We start from the raw sequence: 23093 nt of genomic DNA on the forward strand, positions 1-23093 counted from the left end.
CTTTGGAATGTGTTCCACATTATTGATTATACATTTTAAAATCTGAGTATAGGAATACTAATATGAAGTTCTGTCCTTCATGATCTGAAATCACATTTTTACTCCATGCCAGCTCACCTATGTTCAGAGTGTCATTTGGGCTTTTCCTCCCCCCTCCCCAAGGTTTAGTTAAGTAATGGTCAAATTATGAGGTAATCACCAAAGCCACAATTATGTATGGATAAATAAACCAAGCCTCAGAGCTTGGGAGTTTGAGAAATTACGTTTCTGAGGGATATATTGGAGTGAAGTCAGAAAACAGAACATCTTCAGAATTTCTGAAATTCTGAGAGTAGAGAATAAAAAATTAGGTTCCATTTGTTTCCCAAGGGCCACAATCTGTGAGGTACACAGATTGAAAGAAGAGATGTTTGTCTAGGTGATTAATGGGAGAATATAGTGTCTGAATGTGTTTAAATATCTTTTTCCCTTACTTATTTTGAAGAGATTTTATACCTTTGGCTTGCTTACTTTCACTTGGAGATGTATTCAGATTTTTGTTCAGGTAATGGAAACCAAAGCATCATTCTAATTGTGGCTGTCTGCAGCAGCACAGGATTACATTTCTTTTATGTAGAGATTTGAAATGTAGGAATTGTAAAAATAGTGCCATCTAGAAATCAGCTGTAGTCTCTGGTTAGGATGCCCTATCAATTAGTAAGCTATCTCACCTTCTGGTGAGTTTTAATTATATGCTTTTTTTGTATAGTTCATAACTTTAATTATAGAATACTCTGAAGTGTTTCTTTAACCCTACAGTTGAGATTTGAAATTGCCTAAGCTCTTTCAACAATAATGATTTACATTTTCAGGATCTGAACAAACGTTTGTCGCTACCTGCAGACATCAGGATACCTGATGGATATCTTGAAAAGTTTCAGATAAATAGTCCACCATTTGATCAACCAATGAGTCGACGTTCTCGCAGAGCATCATTGGTAAGTTGGTACTCTACTTATTTTAACAGTTCCAGAAAGATAGCTGTGACAGTCTCTTACAAAAAGGCTTTTAACACTTTAAAAATGAATTCATCTATTGTGGCATAAACTTTTGCAGGCCACAGCCCATTTAATGAAATACAAAGTGGTTGGGTGTATAAGCCCCAAATATCAGGAGAAGAAAGATAATTTTGTGTATCTGTGTGTGTATGTATTCTATAAAGAAATGCCAAAAAAGTCAAGCAATTCAAAAAATAGATTAGTGAGACCCATTCCTTCTGGTCATAAATATATATGGCAAAATCAAGTTCTATAAAATTTTAAGCAAGTATTCATCACAACAGGGAACCACCCAGCAGAGACACAAACCTCAGTGTCCACTGACTGTGCAGCAACCCCTCCTACCTCTTCTCACAGGCAGCCATGTTCCAGTACCCAGAGTGAAATGATTCCCATTTAGCTGTGCCTAAGAGAGTGAAGTGATCTTGAACGAAATAGCTACCAGGGAATCAAGCAGTATCAGCCAGACTTGAATATCTTCTAACATGTTATGTCACAGTACTCTTCTTCCTTTTACTTTGTCATTTTTTACAGAAGGTGGTTACAAATAAGACATTTAAAATGACAACAGATACTTTTTGTGGAGAACTTTCAGCATATTATATTTCAGTCACCATACTAAAAAAAAATTCAAGGAGAGAGATTTCAGCACAAAGGTGCCAAATTGGAATCATTAGCAGATTTGACAGTAGAGATGAGTTTCAACAAATTCTGGGAATGGCATTGTCATGATGAGGGCATAGATCTGCAGGCCTTTTTTTATCAAACTGACCTGTGATTCACCTTTTCGAATCCAGCCCTGGGAAAGCATGGAGGACAGGGTAATAAACACCATTTGCTCTAACTGACATCCTAGGATGGATCAAGGGATGTTTTAGCTTTTTGGCACGATCATAAAACTTGAGAGACATGGCCAACGTAACAAGGGGCCAGCTCACCATGGAGTTTGGGACAGACTGGTTTTAAGGGAGGGAACTCCCTCCCCCTGGGGGGAAAGAGGGCACAAAAAGGCTCTGCAACCTATTGTGTGTGTGGTTCAGTGGGATGGAGAACAGAGGACCTTAAGGGCGGGCTTGCCTTCACCTTGCCAAGTGCTGGACACCCATCCCAGCAAGGGATGCTTCAGGTACTATTTGGGAACTCTAAAGGGACAATTAAATATTAGACTTTTGATTTTCTTTTCTTTCTCTTGTTAGCTTGTAGTCTTTTACACTGCTCCTTTTATATATATTCTTGTGCTCTATGTATTTTATAGTCTGTTGTAGTTCACTAAAGGTCTTTCTTTGGTTAAGAGAAGCTGTTTTCAAGCTTCATTTACAAGCCGCCTGCTTGGTCACTTGCTAGAATTCTGCACATGCACAGATGCTCACCAGCTTCCCAAACAGCTGAAGAAGGGTCAATCCTGTGTCAATTTGGTGGTGGCTTACTGGAAGAACCAAAGATCTGGGAGTGAGTGAAAAGGCCCCTCCCCCAATCATAACAGGCGTATTGCTTACTGAACCTCAGTCTTTTTAACATACTATTTATCTTGATACGCTTATTAATCACAACAGGTAGTGGGTCATATCTTACATTAATTTGATTGGATTGTGTATTCATGTGTGCTTTTCACTTGCTGCCTGGCAAGTGGGGTACCCACAAGATTTGTGGGAGGAGAATAGGAGCATACTCACCTCTGCTCATTCATTGGACCATCCATTTGTCAGGCTCCTTATCTTAACAGGACTGCTGCCTCCAGTTGCCTGCTCCTGCAGCAACTCTGCCCTCCTTTGCCCACCTACAATGCTGCCTCCTCCACCTGAGAGGCTCACACAGTGTGGGGGTGTGAGCAGGCACTCCTGTACCTTCCCCCAACACTATCAGTGCCACTGCTGCCACTTCCACCTGGCTCACACAGGTAACATTTTCAGGATTTTTCTGCAAACCTGGGGACTGGCCCAGGTTTATACAACCATCCTCCTGCTCTGTATTGAACCCCAATGTGTGGATTTAATGATCTGCACACCAAGAAATTGATCTAAGATGGCTATTGCTGCATGCTGCATTTTGGCTTCCCTTAAGGTAAAAAATAATCACACTTTTTTGTCCTTTTTTACTCTGTCCACTTGTATGACCAGTTTATGCATCTGATGAATTAGGGTCTGACTCACAAAAGCGTATACTTAAATTACTTTAGTTCAGAGAGACTCTCAAAAACAATACAACATAAATGTGTGACATACCTGATGCTCTTTAGATATTCCATTTTTAAGGTAGGTGTGTGGGTGTGGGTGTATGTGTAGTAGTTAGTATTGGACTAGGATATGGGAGACTTAGGTTCAAATTCCCACTCTGCCATAAAAGCTCGCTGGGTAGCCTTAGGCCAGTCATACGCTAGCTGGATAACCTACTTCACAGGGGGGTTGTGGGGATAAGATGGGGAAACGGAGAACAATGTAAGCCACTTTGGGTCCCCATTGGGAAGAAAGGCGGGGGATATAAATGAAGTTAAATAAAAAATAAATTTTCCTTTCCTTCTATTCTCTTAGAAGCTCATTGATTAACAAATCTTGGGCAACAGAAAGTTCTTGTTCATTGCTTTTTGGACTCAAGAAATAGGACTACCACCATTATCTCTAAGCAAATAAAACCATGTTTCCAAGGTGGTGGGGGGGCAGGGATTGGTCAGTAATAAGTGGATTAATGTAATCGTCTCTGATATTCTCATGCAAACAGCATTCAAGTAGGACATGTAAAGATATATCAATCTTATTAAGACTGCAAGGGCAGATTCTATCAGAATAAGACCTATTTAAAAATCTTCTAAAACCAGAGAAGGTATAATATTCAATCTCGCAAATAAAAATCTCTACAATAGTGTGGAATAGTCAAATAATACATATAGGGAGGTAAAGATTTTGGAGGAATAATGCCAAAGAACAGGATTGGGGGAACAGACATGACGAGCTCTTTATATCAAACTTCCGTGGGCGATTTATAGAACATGCTTTTTAATCAAAGAGAGAGCTTTTGATTTACCCATCTCAGAGATTAGATTAGTTGTCATCCCAACTAGTGGAAGTTTCTCATCCAAAGTTTTCATCAATTTGAAAGTAGCCCGTTTCAAGGCAGTCAATAGGCCTTCCTCAGCAAAATATATATATATATATTCTCAATTTGAGGATGGAAACCCGCGCTCTTGCTTCCAAAGTTGTTTGGCCAAATTCCACCTGTAGTGCCGCATATGAGAAACAACAGGGTACAATGAACAATTTTCTTAGAAACTGAACAAGGGGCTGATCAATATTTTCAGATGCAGCTTTAGTCCAAATAACAACCGTAAAGAATTAGGGGAACCGCTTTTGATAAAAGCCGCCCTGCACAGCTCTGGGAATGTACTTCTCCCCCTTATTATAAAAGAACTGGTTTATAGCATTTGCACAGGGTATTGCTTTGTTAAATGCCATTCTAAGTTGGGGATTCCAAGATAAGTCTGCCGAAAACAGAATCCTCAAATAAGAGAGAAGTTCTTACTTTGCTCAATATTAACCATTGTAACAGGGGCCATCTCCTACTTTTGGTGAAGACTAGAGATGGGCATGAACTGGAAAAAAATGAACCATGCGTTTCGTGGTTCGTCACATTTCACGAACCATGAAATTTCATGAACCTGGCCTGGTTTGCAAATCAGTTTGTTTGGTTCGTGAAAACGTTACATCCAGGTCAGCAAATCATCACTTCCAGGCCAGCGGAAGGCCACTTCCGGGCCAGCAGAAGGCCACTTCCGAGTCAGCAGAAGGTCTGCAGGAAGTCCATCCTCTGTTGCCTAGGAAACTAATTGATCAGCACCAGGCTGTCTGCAGGGACAAACGAAAAACAAACCAAATGAACCAGCCTAAAGTTCGTGGTGGTTCATCAGAAATGGGCTCTGACGAACCACTGGTTTGCAAACCACGAACCAGCCTGGTTTGTCCCAAAGTTTAGTTCGTATTTTGGTTCATGCCCATCTCTAGTGAAGGCTAGGATCTTAGATTTCTGGTAGTTAAACGCCAGACTCTCATGAAGATAATGGTTGGAAAAGATTTGCAAGGCCCCTTACAGACCAACCCTGATGCGAGACAGAATGTCAGCATTGCTCGTCAAAATTAGATGCTAAATTGTTTAAATATAGATTAAACATAAAGGGAGCTAATAAACAGCCCTGTCTTACCCCCTTTTCCAGGTTAAGTGAGTGTGTTGAATGTCCTTCGTACCAAAAATATATTTTACAATTTATGATTAACCTTAGAATAGCAGTTGTAGTTGCTTTGGTTGTTCTGTTGGGATGAAATTACAAGAAGCTGCTTCTGCTTAGAAACTTTTCTGGATTATTTAGCTATGACTCTGCCAGATTCCTGCTTCTGACTTCATAACTCCCTGAAGGGTTATAATACTCTTTCTTAGTAATCTGGCCTAACGGATAATGGTTTTAATGTACAGAAAAGCAAGGAAATTCCTTCCAGCTTCTGCCTTCTCAAATGAGGTTTAGTAGAAAAACAAAATTATGCACATGAAGATGACAAATTCTAGCTCCATGTGTATATGGATGGGATCTGAACTGGCTATGATTCACTAGGAAAGTCATCTTTCAGTGTGGTTGAAACTAGGGTATGTGATTCAGTATACCAAGTAATTGGTAAGTTGGTTTTATCTGGGTATAACATTGATTAAATCAATGCTTGAAAAGATTGATTATATATATATATATTATATATATAACTATATAATATATATATTATATATAACTTTTCAAGCTTTCCTGGGCTTTTTCCTCCCAGGGAGGGGGGAGTGAGGCAGGAGGGAGGGATGGTGGTGAGTGAGTGCTTTACAGGTTTCCAAGACTTGTCTGGTAATGTTTGTGTCGGTTGTTGGTTCTGCTGACCTTACAACAGTGTCCTTCCTTTCTTCACTTTGGTTCAGTTTGGTTTTTTGGTATTCCTTCTGCTGGGATTCTTTTTTTATATATATTCCTGGGGGGTGGAGGTGATAGTCTGGTTTTTTGATATTCCTTCTGCTGGGATTCTGTGGCTCAGATTTGGTTCAGTTGTGCTTATATTGGCCTGAGTTCTGCCTGCCTAGGTTCTTTGAGTGACAGTGGTTCTGTTGGGCTTGCAACAGTGTCCTTTCTTGCTTCTGTTTAGTTCTGCCAAGATTCTCTTGTTTGATGTTGGTTCTGCTGGGAATCTCTGGTGTGATGTTGGTCCCTTGCTTCATTTTGGTTTGGGTGGGATTTGCTTGCTTCAGTTGAGCTTCGTTGATTCAGCTTGCATTGGTAAGTGGCTTTTGGTCAGGGGTGTCCCCTTTGCTTAAAATGTCTTTGCCTGGAAAGCCTTGGAAATGTTTTCCCCATATAAAACAATGGATAGTGGCTGGGAGCACCTTGTTCGACTGGGTCCAGTCTTCCTGAAACATGGGGGTCTTTAGTGGACAGACAGAACTAATTTCCCAGCAAATTTGGTGCAGTTTTTCTGAAAAATACCACCCTAGCCCCCCAGATAGATTTCCCCTTACGAGAATAATGGCTGGATATATTTGGAGTTCCCAGTTAAAACCAAATCTGAATAGAGAATCTAACTTGAAAATCAGAAATACCAAATATCTGTGGTATTTCTGAATAGTATATGTCTTTTTTTTTACACACTAGGATTGTGCAGGGCCAGGGTGATTCAGAAAAAGATTCAGAATACCCGATTCGGAAAGATTCAGGTTTGCTTTGTAAAGATTCAGCCGCTGTTTTTGATGAGGAACATGTTCCCGGCTTTCCGGGAGCCTGGGGGTGCCATTTTCTTTATGAAGCAAACCAAACTTGGTGGGGACCTTCTCCTAACTCTCCTCTAACTACCCCCCAAGTTTCAGAAGGAAACTTGCCCCCCCCCAAGAAGGAACCCCCATCCTCCTCCACTCTCCATTATTCCCTATGGGGAAAAACAAGTGATTTTTCTAGGTGGCTTGGGGTAGCATTTTGCAAGCAAAATGCACCCAAATTTCAGGGCACCTGCTCCTGCCTTTCTTCCCACCCTCCTCCAAGTTTCAGGGAAATTGCACTTTGCGGGCCATTTTATGGCCTCCCAAAGAAGGTGCCCCAGCCTCCTCCCCTCTCCATTATTCCCTATGGGAAAAACAAGGGGTCTTTCTAGGTGGCTTGGAGTGGCATTTTGCATGCAAAATGCACCAAATGTTAGGGGACCTGCTCCTACTTGTCCTACCATGCCCTCCCCAAGTTTCAGGGAGATGTCATGGCACCCCTAATGTGGTTCTTTTACCACACCATTTTATTTCTACTGTGGAAAAGACTCTCACACAGCAGAAACACATGGATTGGGGCTGCCAATGGACACAGCCACAGTCCGGCTACACTACATACCCCAAGCAACCCATCAGAACCACACTCCCCCCCACTCTCCTAGATAATAGTACCACAGCTAACTTCAAACCAGAGAATCACAAACACACAATTATTTGCAAAAACACTTTATTTCTTGGCTTGAAGTTTCACAGCATGAAGGCACAGCACAACACATTACAACAGTCTCCTAGATAATAGTACCACAGCTAACTTCAAACCAGAGAATCACAAACACAATATTACTTGCAAAAAACATTTTATTCCTTGGCTTTAAGTTTCACAGCGTGAAGACAAACAGCCATTCCTCCCAAACCAAAATGAACTGGGGGACACTCTTGCAACTTAGTCCAGCAGAGCCATTGTCATTTCCTGCAGCTGGGCTCTGAGTTCAGCCAGTGGGGAAACACCACAGAGCAGAACAGCACCTGGCCACAAGCATGACACAATGGTATTTGCGGAGCACAGTTTGTCCGGGGTCTGAGTCCCAGCCCACAGACTTGCCAGGAGGGAGCAGTGGGAGGCAACCGGGAGGCAGTGGCCCTACCACCCCAGCCAGCAACCAGGTCCAGAACCTGCCCACTCCAGGGGGAAGGGGCGAAAGGCCAAAGCCTCAGAGGGCTGGAGGGAGCAGGGAGAGACTAGCCAGTCCCACCCTCCAGAGGGAAGAGGGGGGGCTAAGCAGGACAGAGGAAAAGGGCCAAGGCAGGGGGAATAGGGACCCAGCAGCAGAAGCATAGCATCCAGATCATGGAGAAATACTAATTCCAGTCTATGTTCTACACTTGTCAAGCCTTATCTGGAGTACTGTGTTTGGTTCTGGGCACCACAGTTTAATAAGAACATTGACAAACTAGAGTGTATCCAGAGGAGGCTGACCAGGATGGCGAAAGATCTGGAAACCAAATCCTTTGAGGACAGGTTGAAAGAGCTGAACATGTGTGTCCTACAGAAGAGAAAAAGAAGAGGAGACACGATCACTTTCTTTAAACATCTGAAGGGCTTTCATGTAGAAGATGGAGCAGACTTGTTCTGTCTTGTTCCAGAGTGCAGAACTTAGAACTAATGGGCCAAAATTACAAAAAAGTAATTGTTGGCTAAATATTAGCAGAAATTTCCTGGTCTCTGGAGGGCCATCTGTTGGGATTCTGTAGTTGTGTATTCTTGTACTGAGCAGGGAGTTGGACTGGATGACCTCCAAAACCCTTTCTGACTCTAGCACATTGAGTTCCTAGTGCTGGAGACAAATAATAGGATAGGACCGTTACATTCATGGTCTTTAAGCTTACCTAGAACATCTGATAATTCTTATGTAAATAATATGTAAATGCCATTATCCTCTTCCCTGCCTATGTGCATTTTGGATAATGTCAAAGCCTTTGTTCCCTAATGAATATTATGACTGGTCCCAGGCCAGTGCTCTCTTCAGTGATGTCCCATGTGCCCCGATAAATCATATACTATTTAATGCTCAGCTGTGTGACTATAGGTACAAATATTGATCAAGCAAGTAAAACAGAAATGGGTACTATGCAAAACATTTAAAATGATAACAGCAATACAACAGTAGTTAGATAAATGCCAGTTTCTACACACACACTCAATCATCAGCAACAATCTCAACCTGTGTCAAGCCCTGTCACCAGTGTCTTTGAAAACATGCCAACTGGGTGTTCTTCTAACTTCCTCTGGGAGGCTGTCCCAAATGGATAGTGCCATGGATAAAGCTGTTTCGATTGGGTTACAGCAGATGTAATAAACTTGACAAGGGGAAGAACCAGGAGAAAATTTTGGGAGGATCTAAGCTGAGGCACTGGTCAAGTTGGAAATGTTTGGAAAGTAAGAGCCAGCACTTTGAATTGATCCTGAGAATGGACAGGTAACCAGTGAAGTTGTTTTATAATAGATGTGATATGATTGCACCTGTGTCCTTTAGTCAACAGACAAGTAGTTGTATTGTTTACTAACTGAAGGTTCTGAATTGTCTTTGAGGGAGCCCTGCATTGTCAGTGGCTAGCCTTGAAATCACAGAGGCATGGGTCAGCATGGTCAGATTGGCAGAGTATAAGAGGAGAGACTGTTTTTGCAGTAAACCATCCAGGCTTTGTTCTGTCTTCATTGGTTGACAGTGTATTTCCAGTCTGTTTCAAAGTGCTGGTGTTGATCATGAAACCCCATCTTAAGTGGTCTGGAACCTATATTATTTTAGGGGCATATGAAAGGAGAATGCCCTTACTTGTACAACAACGTTAGAGGGCCTGCTCTGTATCCTTGCACTCTCTGAAGCCTGGCAAGTGGGAGCATGAAATATGACTTTGGGGATCATGACATCACAATTGTGGAATATTCTCCTTATGGAGGCCCAACATTGCATAATCACTATTTGCCTTTTGGCAAGATGTGAATTTTTGCTTACTCCAGATTGCTTTGGGGAGGGGGAGAAGATAGAAGCTATATGTTTTTTGGGTAGATTTAGCTGTGGTGCTGCTGTTTTTGTTTTTTCATTATTTTAATTGTTTTTAACTTAATATGAGTCATGAATGGTGGTTCATTGCATCTAAGAAAGATGCCTTGGGGCTCTTTCTTAGATGCAATGGCACTCTATAAATACTTTAAATTAAAAATGAATTTAACTCTAGGTGTTGGATTTCTGAATAGTAATTTTCTATTTATGTTGGTTGTTGTGTACTTACTGCCTTGGAGTTTTCTGACAAAATGAGAGATGAAAAATGAGGGTAGAAAAATAATCTGATTGCTACTGTAGGAATGTCATTTAAACTCAAAACAAAAAGCAAGGGATTGCTGTAGATACACAAGTACTGTGTTTATTTGCTACTCCAGACTTAAATATATTCAAGAATCTCCTACAAGTTGAAGCAGCCTGACTTCAAAGCAATCCCTATTTCTAGGAATCTCATTTAAAATTATAGTAGGAAAAATAGTGCCCTCTAATGAATATAATATGCCTTTACAATGGACCGGTTCTTATAAATTCCTCTTTCCCTACTATCCTCCTTCACCCATGTTTTTTAAAGACCTTGTACATGGAAGTTGAGATCTGGCAGCTGTGTTTAGGTTTGCGGGCATGCTGTCCTTCTGCTCTGTCAGTCTGCTGCATTCTTCTGTGGAGAGGTGCAATATTGTTGTGTTTAAGCAGCCCAGTGCCCAGGGATTTCAGCTCCAGGGCTGCTTGCTGAGTGGCAATTAAAATGTATACATTGTGAACCTTGTATAGAATACAAAGATTGTCAAAATTAATCAAGAGATGTTTTTAAAAAGAAAATAACTGCATAGTACAGTTGAGTGTCTTCCTTTTAAAACTTTTTCAATAAATTTATAGCCTAGTAAAGCAATTATCTGAACAGTTTTTGTATATATTGACAAGTCCAATGTTGGGTTGCAGTAATACATCATCAGGAAGTATCTTTTAGTTCATCTGTCCTGCAAACATAATTTAAGACTAATTTTAATCTTCCTATAGTTATAAAAATACTTAACTAAGACAATGAAGTTTAATTTGATATTACCCCCAATTTAATGTAAAAAGTATTAAATGGTTTTAAGGACCACTGTTTATAGTGGTAGAGGTAGTATATCAGTCTTTAAACCATGTAGTATATCAGTCTTTAATCACTTCTTGCGCTCTGCCTTCCTCTCAAAATCTCCCGGAGATGAGAATTTTAAAAGTAATAATTTTATCTCCAGTATCAATATAGAATAGTGATGGTGTTAAGTAATTTCACCCTGTTGGGGTCACTTGGACCACCCTCAATACCTTTAATATTCAGTGCTTCATTTTCCTGGGTCTAACCCGATTCTCTTTTTAATGGAACTGTCAAATTAAAAAAGATGAATGGGAAGATTGAACTAGAACACATGGTGTATGATGGTGCATGAAACTGAACCTTCTAGGGGGAAATATTTTACTTCTTTTAATACCCTTTCAGGGACCAAATGTGTGCTAGCGTTAAACAAAAGTGATTAATTCTAATAGCAGGCATATTACTACAGGTAGACTTTTACAATGGGGAAAAATGAAAGCAAACTCTAATTAAATAGCGAATGACATGAGTCATCTTGAGTATTATTTAATATTCCTCAGATGGTGACGAGCCATGTAGATAAAATATCTGTTAGCATATTTTATTTATTATTTTATTTTATTAGACTTATAACCTGCTCTTCCCATAAGCAGGCTCAGGGCAGCTTCCAACAATATTCCAATAACAATTCAATAAAAATATAAAACTGCTTAACCCAGATGACATTAAAAAAAGTTCAGGCCCCATTTTCATTAGTCATTGGTGAATTCTAACCAGTATTGGGAGACACTTATTTTAGTTTGATTCTGTGAATAAAGGCATAACTAAAAATATGACAGTAAGATAAATATTCAGTACAAATGTTGTCTAAAAGGGTAACAAAGTATTACCTTGCAACAAATGATACCTGCTTCTTCTTCCAATGATGAAGCTTGCTTTCTTCTTTCGATTGCCACTCCTGTCAACAGATTTCTTGGTGCAGCTAATTTCTTTTTACAGCCTCTTCTAGTGGTGGTTGCAGATTCTCTGAAGCAGTAGGGTCATAGTTTGGAGGTGCTTCTCTGTATCCTGGCCTATGGTTAGAGGGCCAGGCATGGTACATAGCACCTTTTGTCAGTTTCAGCTGATACACCAGCTACAACCCTTTCTTGAAAAGCATGTTTTGGCCACAGTAGTCCGTGCTTTGATTGCATCCAGGTTCGATTACTGTAACATGCTCTCTGTGCTACCTTTAAAAACTGTTCAGAAACTTCATTTGGTTCAGCATGGGGCAGCCAGGTTACTGTCGGGTGGGATACAGAGATCATATCATACACGTGTAGAAAGATTGGTGGCTGCCCTTCTACTTCCAGAAATAAGTCAAAATGCTGGTTCTTGTCTATAAGGGCTCTAAATATCTTGGGGCCAGCATACTTGAAGGACCACCTCTTCCCATATTGTCTAGCCCATTGGGTGAAATCCTCTTCTTAAGCTCTGCAGTCTATGCCACTGCCTTCAGAGGCAAGGTGGATGGCAACCAGACACAGGGCTTTTTCAGTGGTGGCATTTCGCCTTTGCAATTCCCTCTTTTTCGAGGTTTCTACTTTACTCTTTTTTAGACATCTAGCCAAAACTTCTCTCTTTACCAAGGCTTTTAACTAAGGGGTTCCGTCCTTTTTAATTGTCTTATGGTTGGTTCCTAGCCTACATTAACATCACTTTACACTGCTCTAATTGCTTGTACAGTATGGCTTGCTGTTGTTGGCTGTTTTTGTTGGTAATTTTTTTTATTGATGTTGATTTTTTTATTCTTATTGCTATCACTTTTATGGTGTTCTCCGCTTTAACTGAGATGCCTCAGGAAGGTCTGAAGAAGTAACACCAATTTTCTAAATAAATAAATGCAACTGTATTTCCAATTTTGAGGAATTCAGAAGTTTTAAAAAGCATGTTAAGAATGTTTGCAATATGTGTGTTGTAATCAGACAGCCAGATGTGCATGTCCAATTTATGTAGTCCTCAGGCTGATGCCAGTATGTGTGTCTGCAGGGCCTCTGGTCACTGCTAGCTGCTGATTCTGTGAGTCAAAGGTTTCCATGAAGGTAGTTTCAGGTGGGTAGCTACGTTGGTTTGTAGATTTCTGAAGTTCTCCCTTATCGCCACGGAGCTTCAAAGATACTTTGGCACTCCAAGTCTACCCATCTTGTTACATTATTTGCTTGACACCGATCTCACCACAGGTTTCGGCTTCCGAGAAGGAATTCAAGATTATTTTACAATAAGTTTTGAAGATTGCTGATGCTGTTGACAACAGTTCTTCCAAGGCAGCTGGATACAAAAAAGTTTTGACACAATAAACATGTGATTTAAAAAATTAAGGCCTTTATGATTGAAAGAAGCATGGGGAAAGGATAATGCAGAATGTCTGTTCTCTCTCCTCTTCTGCTCCCCCCTCCTCAAGTCCTTAGGTGTTCCTGCAGCTGCTCTTAAACTGTCTGCAGTGCCTACAGGGAAAATACTCCTTTCCCTCAAGTATGTGCATAGCAACCACGGCTAATAGCACCGGATGTTTTTGTCCCAGGTGGGTGAGGGGAAAGGACTGGGCTTCTGACTGTCTGTGCAGTTTTTGAAAACATTGCTCTGGCAGAAGCTGCTGCCATCACAACACAAGGGTCTTCACTATATGACTGACGTAAGCTATGTGTATGCAATTTTTTAAAGACCATATGTTCATGCTGTTAAGCAGAGCTTCTGCCTGAAATGTTAAGAGTTATTATTAGAGTTATGCATACGCTCATTTGCTCTCTGACATTTTGTGGTTAGCTCCGCCTTCTGAGGCAGCCATTTTGTGGTTGTGTCCATCATCTGGCATAAGAATTCCAAAGGTGCCCACAGCCGCTAAAAGGGTGGGGACCCCGGTATAGCATGATGTCTGAATATAGTGTTTATCTGACACAATGTGTTAAATACATATATTTGGTTGTAAGCACCTAAGAACAAATCACCATCTAAGCTGCAGCTCTTCCTTATTTCCCCCCACTTAACCCAGTTAAATCAGTCCAAAATTAGCTTTTCCTGGGGATCTGCTAACCCAGCTTACAAAACTTCATTTTTCAGGGACTTCAATCCATTTATCTTTAGTGGTCATATAATATACTAATATACATTTTGCCCCTTTGTACAGCAGTTACACAAAACAGAAGAATGGCATTTTTGCCATCATTACTGGAGAATGTATAAAGCCACAAGAGCAAGGGACATCTAATCTCCCCCTTTATTCCCCTCCCCATACTATTGCCTCTTTCTCTCCCTCTGGCAGCCTCTACAGTCTCTCTTTCCTGCCTACCAGCCAACCTACCTTTATCTGCCCCGCTTCCTTTCTTTTTCCTTCAGGCACTGTCTGAACTACTACCTAACTACTGTCTAACGTTCTCCCATCCTTTAGCTTTTCCTTCTTCTCTCTCCTTTACCTAATTCCTCCCCCCACAAACTCCAATCTTTTACCTTTTTCAATCCACCATCCCCCACCAACAGATACCAAGGCTTAGATTTGTCGACATTGCTGTGGTTCCCTAGTAACCCCCGACATGACCCACTAAGATCTGATAACATAGTCTCATGGGCATTCATCTCTTAAAGCTAGATGCTGTTTCTATTATTTTGGAGATTTAAAAAAAATCCTCAACATTTTAAATTGAAGTTTTTATGCTAACCAGGGGCTTCCTTCAGGTTTGTAGAAAGATTCCCTTCACCACCTACCCATTACCCCACGCATGAAGTTTTTGTTCCACACTATTTAAAATCAGTATTTTTGACTCTGGGGAAAAATAGAAGGAAATAAGCATACTACAGTAAATAAGCATACTACAGTTCCATATAATAAACTCTTTGTGGTAGATTTTCTAGATTTTTCTCCCCAAAATGCAGTCCTAAATTTATGTCACTGCAAGTGTTTCCAGCACAAACCAGAGTCCTTTTCAGTGTTCCATTTGCTGTAGCAGGGAAGCCTGGACAGAAAAAAAGCCAACCTTTCTGATACAAAACATGGATCTGAGAGTGGCAGACTATCTGCCTTGAGAGGAGAAGCTCATCTGGCCCTGCCCACTTTCTGGAAACTCTTGATGAGCACCTGGAAAGGTGTCAGCAGGTGCTATAGCACCCACGAGTGCCACATTGGAGATCCCTGTGGTTTGAGTAAATCCTGGTTAGTTGTGATGTCTAAATGCAAATTTTCCAGAAACTCAGCTTCAGCCTGATGGTTTGCACCAAACTAATGTTTCAAACTAGGGCTTTACTGTAGCATAAGCTTTTGAAAATCACAGTTCTCTTCATCAGATGCATGGAGGGTAAGAAGAAACTGGTCAGATATATAAGTGGAGAGAGGAGTAGATGCAATCAGTAGCTTCTGATAATGGGATCAGTTTGCTTCTGATAATGAAATCAGTTACTTCTGATAATGAGATAACCATTCATAGTCCCTATTCAATCCAAGCCTGACTGAGTCAAATTTACATATGAATTCCAATTCAGCAGCTTCCCGTTGGATTCTGTTTTTGAAAGGTTTCTGTTGAACTACAGTGACCTTTAAGTCCTTGATGGAATGTCCTGATAGATTGAAGTGTTCTCCCACTGGTTTCTGGACATTGCCATTTTTAATGTCAGATTTGTGTCCATTTATTCTTTTGTGCAGAGGTTGGCTGGTTTGTCCAATGTACAGAGTAGATGGACATTGTTGGCATATGAGGGCATATATCATGTTGGAGGATGAGCAGCTGTAAGAGCCAGAGATAGTGTAGTTGATGCCATTGGGTCCTGTAATTGTATTTCCTGGGTAGATATGAGGGCAGAGCTGGCGTCTGGGTCTGTTGCAAGGTCTGGTACCTGTGTTGGTGACTCTGCTAGCCAATTCATGGTTGTAGGTGAGAAGTCGCTTAAGGTTGGGGGGCTGTCTGTAGGCAAGGAGAGGTCTTCCACCCAGGGCTTGTGAAAGTGAGGCATCATTTTCCAGGATGGGTTGTAGGTTACTAATGATACGTTGGATGGGTTTGAGCTGGGAACTGTAGGCGACAACCAGTGGTGTTCTGTTGTTAGTTCCTTTAGGTTTGTCCTGGAGCAGGCTGTTTCTGGGTACTAGTCTGGCCCTGTTGATTTGTTTCCTCACTTCATTAGGTGGGTACTGTAGCCCCCCAAAATGCCTGTTGTAAATCTCTTAAGTGGGAGTCCTCCTGCTACTGAACTTGGGAATGGAGGGAATTCCAGCCCAACACAGGACGTTGATATTTTATATGACAGCAGCAGCTAGACTTTTGTATGCGCAAAAATGGAAAGTACAAGAAGTGCCAACTATTGAAGATTGGACTTACAAATTGCTGTATATGGCTGAAATGGATAAGATGACAAGAAAACTGAGAGATCTGGACTCAGGGCAGTTCAACACAGACTGGGAGAAGCTGAAACAATACCTGGAGAAGAAATGGGAGGTGGGAGGAAAACTGTGGCAGTTTGAGAACTACTGAAGTATTGAAGTAGAGGGGGGAGACTTTACCGGGGGGAGAAGAGATAAATGTGAATTAATAAGCAGTCAGATTAATAGATTGACATATATATAGATATATATAGGTTAACAAACAGAACATAGAGAAAATAATTAATTATAAGGACTAAATATAAGGAGCGATTAACTAACAATATTTTCTTTTTTTTCTGACAAGTTTTGTACCAAACTGAATGTCTGAAGATATAGATGGGTCAAATTGATTGACTACGTGAGGAGAGATATATAGAACTATTATAAAAAGATAGAATGAGTAATATATAGAGAGAATAAGTCAAATTGTTTGATATAAACGAATGTATGGTCTATATGGTTTATGATATATAGAAATACCTGAAATTGAAAAATTGGGATAAATTGTTTATCTAAGATGGAAACAAAGGCTTACAGTTTGGGCATATAATGTTAAAAATAGTTAAGGATGTACTGCTTAGAATAATGGAGAATATATATTTGTTTTAGATAGAGGAAGCTAATAAAAGTAAGGGAAAGGGGACAAAGGGTTGGAAAGCTGTTGGAAGTCAACAAAAAGGGGGGGGGAAAGGGAGGGGGTTAGAGATGAAAAAATTGGGGAAAATTGAATGTAAATGTGGAAATAATGGATTCTAACCCAATAAAAATTTTTCAAAAAAAAAAAGTAAATCTTTTAAGTGGGAGTCCTGATCAAGAGCATTGGAGCAGATAAAATTGTAAGGCTTGGTTGTAGACAATCGACCGAGTGGTATGTTTAGGGTGGTAGCTGGAGGCATGTAGATATGAGTGTTGGTCAGTGGGTTTCCAGTATAAGGTAGTATTTATCTGTCCATTCTGTAGTTGTACAGTGGTGTCCAGGAAGTGTACCTGTTGTATAGAGTGGTCCAGGCTCAGGCTGATAGTAGGGTGAAAGTTGTTGAAGTCCTGATGAAATCTCTCAAGGGCTTCCTTCCCATGGGTCCAAATGATGAAGATGTCATCCAAGAATCTTAAGTACAGGAGTGGTTTCAGTGGATGGGAGCTGAGGAAGTGTTGCTCCAAGTCCACCATGAATATGTTAGCATATTGTGGTGCCATGCGTGTGCCCATGGCTGTGTCGTTAACCTGTAGATATAAGCTGTCACCAAATTTGAAGTAATTGTAAGTAAGTACAAAGTGGCAAAGTTCAGTGGTGAGGTGTGCTGTGGTATTGTCTGGGATAATATTCCTGATGGCTTGCAGTCCATCTGCATGTGGGATACTGGTGTACAGAGCCTCCACATCCATGGTTGCTAGGATGGTGTCATCTGGTAGGTTGTCAATGGACTGTATTTTCCTGAGAAAGTCAGTGGTGCCCCGTAAATAGCTGGGTTTGCTGGTGGCATAGGGCCTGAGGATAGAGTCCATATATCCTGAGACTCCTACTGTGAAAGTGCCAATTCCTGAAACAATGGGGCATCCTAGGTTACCTGGTTTATGGATTTTGGGTAATAGGTAGAATATTCCTTGTCGTGGTTCCTGAGGTGTGTCCGTATGGATACGTTCTTGTATGTCCATGGGAAGTATCTTTAATATTTTATTGAATTCTCTTTTGTATTGCTCCGTAGGGTCAGAAGATAGTGTATTATAGACTGGACTCTATTGGACTCTTCTATTTTGCTACTACAGACTAACACGGCTAAATCCTCTGGATCTAAAACTAGGGCTTGTAACTCATTTGTTAAATGACATTTATAATAATTGTGGTTTGCTGTTTCATTTAAATTCACAAGCCCGTTTCCCAAAAGCACTGCCCCTTGTGGCCATCTGACAACAGAGACAACAGTATAAGGGAGAATCTGTGCATATAAACAGACTTACAAGACTGGTTGCTTGCAAGATTGGAATGTGTAACTGCATGTCTGAATTTAGGGGTCTCTGCAAGTTATTGCTTTTGAATTCTGGTACTTATTTGATTGTGAACCCCCAATTATTATGTAGCTAGCAACATATAAATTATCTTCTTTAGATGCATACCTAAGATATCAACTAGAGTTGGATCAGGGTCGGGGGTGACTTTTGCTAAGCATTTGAAATACAGTTCTGAAGATCATAGGATAGATGGTACTGCATTGCCCAGTAATTTAAATTTTGTTTGTATATAAGATTTTTCAATGTCTCTTTTCCTACAAAGTAAAGCGTATAGTGAGAGGCAAGTGTTAATTTACTTTTCTGCCATCTTTGGCCGATTCCAGATGGGCACAAATAGAGCGAGTGCTTTCGCTTTTTCAGCGACCTCACTCGTAAAAACCCGCAGTTTCCCGTCCCGGCTTACCTGCGGTCCATGGCGCTCGGTTGCGCTCTATAAGCGGACGGTGTGAATGCAGTATTGCGGGTTTGCACACTTCTGGACGCTTCGTCGCCGCGGAGAGGCCCTCCCCTTTCCCTCCTTCCTTTGCCTGCCGGCCGGAAACAATATTCCCTTAATTTTTTTTTAAAATCGGGCGCCATTTGCGCAGTCGCACGTTTGCGCACATCAAACTGCGCAAATGCGCACAAATGCACAAAAGCGCACAAAAGTCGATGCTGCATATTCGCATACCTGCGTGTTTGCGCATTTGACCAAAACACGTAAAAAAAATTTTTTTAAAAAAACTGAAATGCGAACCAATGAAGGCCCCCGACGTCAACTGTGACGGGGAGGAAACAACCAATCCCGGGTACCTCAGTTGGCCGTGCGAACATCCGGAAGCGGGACGGCACGGCACGCTGCGAGACAAGCGGATAGAGACGAAAGTGAACGCGTGGCCGGTAAGCGATTATTTCCGCAGAAAAACCGCAATTTCTGGCCATCTGGAATCGGCCTTTATTTTTTATGTTCACAACATTTATTTATGAATCTGTTGCCTTATTCAGTCACAACTTGAATATGTTACTAAAATTGAGCTAACCATCTGCCCCAGTATTATTTAATCTCACTGACCAGAGCTGTCCATGGTTTCATGCAGAAGTCTTTTCTAGCACTGATAGCTTCTTTCTTTTAACTGGAGAGAGCAGAGATCAAATTGGCCCTTTTGCTTGGAAAGCATGTGTGGCCTCATTGTGCTATGCACCTTCTCTTCCCACAGCAATCTTGCCTGTATGGATAGAACAGTACTATAAACTGGTGTTGATCAGTTTTTCCCAAATGGAGAAAAGTTACTAGCTTAGTAAAAACCATCTTGGTAAATCCCATGCCAACCAGTCCTAGTTTCAAAGGTTGCTTCCTCAGTTTAGGTGTGTTTACAAATATATTATTATCCCTTTGGTTTTCAAAGAAATGATCTGTTTCTTATAAATATCTTGTCTGTTACAGTACTTTTAAGAAACTTTTCCCTTTGCTTTTATTACAGTCTGAAATTGGATTTGGGAAAATGGAAACTTACATCAAATTGGAAAAACTTGGTGAGGTATGTATATAATTTTTTAAGTGATTAGGATTTTCATTGATACTTTCATGTTGTGGTTAATAATTATATTGGCATTCTTAATGTGCAAAGTGTTTCAGAATCTCAGTTTTGAGTAGGAAACAAAATTTAAGTTGTCACATTCAAACATTGTGACAAATAGGAATTAGGCTGAAGTCTCCTGAAACGATGAAGTCTTCAGTTGTGATCTACATGCTATGGAGGGAGTGCAAGAACATAACCATTAGCCAAGTTTGTGCCATCATGAAATAACTTCCATTTGTGATATCTGAATGTAGCTACTGTATGTTTGTGAATGAGACAGTTGGATCCAGCCATCTGTCTCATATTTTTCAGTGTCCCCCTCTTGCTAATTGTCCAATCCCAGGAAAGTTTGTGAGGCTGTAGTGAGGATGAGTAAGGGTATGAAGTCACCCTTCTGTCAGTACAACTGAGATTGGCTTATGTGCATGTACACCATTGCACTGAAAGGCCTCTGTGATCTAGTGCTCTTGCTCCGAATGAGATATGAGCTGCTTGAAAACGAAATGTAACTTTCTGTAAGGGTTATTTTGGTGTATTCAAAATATCAGATTAAAATTGTGTGCCTAGGTGTTCTTTTTCTCTCATAAAATTAGGCATGTGAAAAAACTGTAGTTATCGCTGGTGCTTTTATTAAGTTGTTGCAGTGTAATCCTAAGTGGGTCTACTGTTGTATGGGGCTTACTTCCAGGAAAGTGTCCTTAGGATTAAATTAGTCAAGGTTAAACAATCCTGTGACTGGCTCTGGATTGTGTACTCTCTTTTTTCCTCTTGAGTGTGAATTCCTTCCAGCATTAAACTGGCACTTGTGTTGATGGTAATGGTTGCTAATCCGGTTTCCCAGTTTAACCAGGATTTGAATCTAGTATCTGAAACAGGTTTCAGATCCTGATTAAACAGGACCACTGGTTAGCCAGAACTGCAGTTAACACTGGTGCTAGCTTAATATTAAATCATGGTTAAGCCAAGTTGTGGAGATGGGAATTTCCATTTGAAAGGGGAGGTAGAGGGGGAAAGAAGAGTTCATTGGGGCACGCCACAGGATTGCTTAACCCTGGTTATGCCACTGAGTATGTACTACACATGTAGCAGTGTCCTGAGCTTTCTTTAAGACAGGGCTATGTATTGACAAAGATGCAGGACAGTAGCAGCTTCAGTCCTGTCGGTCCCATTTGGTTTCAGTTCACTTTATGCCTTTTTAAACTTCAGTTAAAGTTACAATGTGATGCTGCCTTTTTCCTTGTTGTTACTTCAGAACTCTCAAAGAATTTTCCTTAAGCGTATTTTCACTTTTTGCACAGGGCACCTATGCAACAGTATATAAAGGAAGAAGTAAGCTGACAGAAAACCTGGTAGCTTTAAAAGAAATAAGATTAGAGCATGAAGAGGGGGCACCATGCACAGCCATTAGGGAAGGTGAGCATTTTTTCCCCTTTCAAATGCAATGTCATCTGAAATTCTAGTATTATGACTATGTGCAGTATGAAGAAATACACCAGACCCTAAACCAGATAATATATTATTTTCACTCCTAATTAAATCCGGAAATTAAGGCTTGGTTCAGATATAACACTAAACCATACTTGCTATGACTGAGTCCGGGAAATTCTTGGAGCCACATACTGACCTTGTCTCTTCCCCACAGGAGCCAACTAATTAGCATTTCTGCTTTTGTGACAAACTGCAGATATCTGTTACGTCTGGATCAGTAGACAATGGTTTGTGTTTGCCTTGCCCTGCAAATGAGGATTCCACACCATACCTTCATTCTTAGTTTGGAATCCTAGCTTGCAAGGAGAAAACAAATCAGTCTCCCAGAAATACCAAATGATATGGTGAAAGGGGATGAGGGAGGGGATGACCCTGAGAACACCCAGAGTTGTCAGCAGACGTTATGATCTGAACATAGCCAGAGAGCAGGCATAAAACATGACATTTCCTTATTCAATGGAAGAAATCAATCTCTAGATCAAGCCAAATATTTGCAGAAATGGAATGTTTGTGGTAGCGGGTTCTCTACACGTGATCTTTTTCCTTTAAATATCTTGCATCCCAAGATGTTTGTGTAAAACTACATTCTCAGCCAGCAGTATTAAGCTGTGAGGGATGCATGAATAGTCTGCGTATTTACTTAGACAGGTGTCAAACTGAGCTCCTTTTCTTAGCGTGAAACACAGTGCTCCTTAAGTGTAACCTTTTCATATTAAAACAGGTTATTACCTAGGTGTGCTAGACAATAAAAATATCTGGATGTAGTGAAAGAATTTGCTTTGATCTTGCTGTAGTTCTGATTGCAGGTTCAGAATTATGTGACTGACTGTTTCTCTAAACGTAATTCCCTGCACATATTTATTTACATCATTTATGATTTATTTATTACATTATAAAACAGAGGATAAGCCATTCTAAGACTGATATATTAAACAACATAGAAACTGCCCAGTATGATCATATTACAGCAACAGACAGTATATAGTAGTAAAGTCTATAGTCTCTATCCATTTACTAGTGCATCTCTTTGAAACTACTTCCTTACGCTACAGCCCTCCTATATGAATAAAAACCTCTCTTGAATCATTCAGTTTTGCATAGTTTGTGGGAGGCCAGGAGAGTGAGAGCTTCCCTGACCTCTTCAGGTAGGCCGTTCCATAAGGTGGGGATCACCACAGAGGATGCTCATGTACAGTTAGCTGCTGACTTTGCCCATGTGTAAGATGACACCTGCAGAAGGCTCTGTGAAGTTGCTGTGGCAGAACGTATGGAGAGAGGAGTTCCTGCAGATATGATCGGCCGAGGCCATGAAAAGTTTTGTATGTGAGAGTCAGTACCTTAAATTCAGCCCAGTCACTGATAAAGTAGCCAACGGAGTGATTGCAGAATGCGTATAATATTCATGTTCCTCCTGGCTCCCAATAATAACGTAATAATAATAAATAATAACATCATAGCAAATTAGGATTCAGAATCATTCTAGATTAGTCTTCCCTTGGCATCAAGCTTTCAATATGCAGGGTTTGTTTTTGCTTTTTATATGAAGGAGTCATATAAGCTCCATCGTGCAGTCTGAAGTACTATAGACTGGGCACAAATTAATTGCTTCTGTGAGAGCTAGGTCTCTGCTTAGACCGCACAAGCCTCAGTCAACAGAGTGCACAAAATTCTACTATTGAGTGAATAAGCTACATGAGTTACTTATGACCA

The 23093-nt window shown here is 40.7% G+C and overlaps 1 protein-coding gene across 2 annotated transcripts in view; it reads left to right on the top strand.

Annotated features, from left to right (window-relative positions):
* The window catches only part of CDK17 (cyclin dependent kinase 17), a 104335-nt gene that overhangs the window by 64363 nt on the left and 16879 nt on the right, over positions 1 to 23093 (top strand). For both annotated transcript variants that reach the window (XM_054988470.1, XM_054988471.1), the window contains exons 5-7: positions 852 to 977; positions 19797 to 19853; positions 21194 to 21308. In XM_054988470.1, coding sequence (XP_054844445.1) covers positions 852 to 977; positions 19797 to 19853; positions 21194 to 21308 — 298 coding nt within the window. The remainder of the gene's footprint in view (positions 1 to 851; positions 978 to 19796; positions 19854 to 21193; positions 21309 to 23093) is intronic.

Source organism: Eublepharis macularius, chromosome 9 (genome assembly GCF_028583425.1).
Source record: "Eublepharis macularius isolate TG4126 chromosome 9, MPM_Emac_v1.0, whole genome shotgun sequence".
Taxonomy (NCBI): Eukaryota; Metazoa; Chordata; class Lepidosauria; order Squamata; family Eublepharidae; genus Eublepharis; species Eublepharis macularius.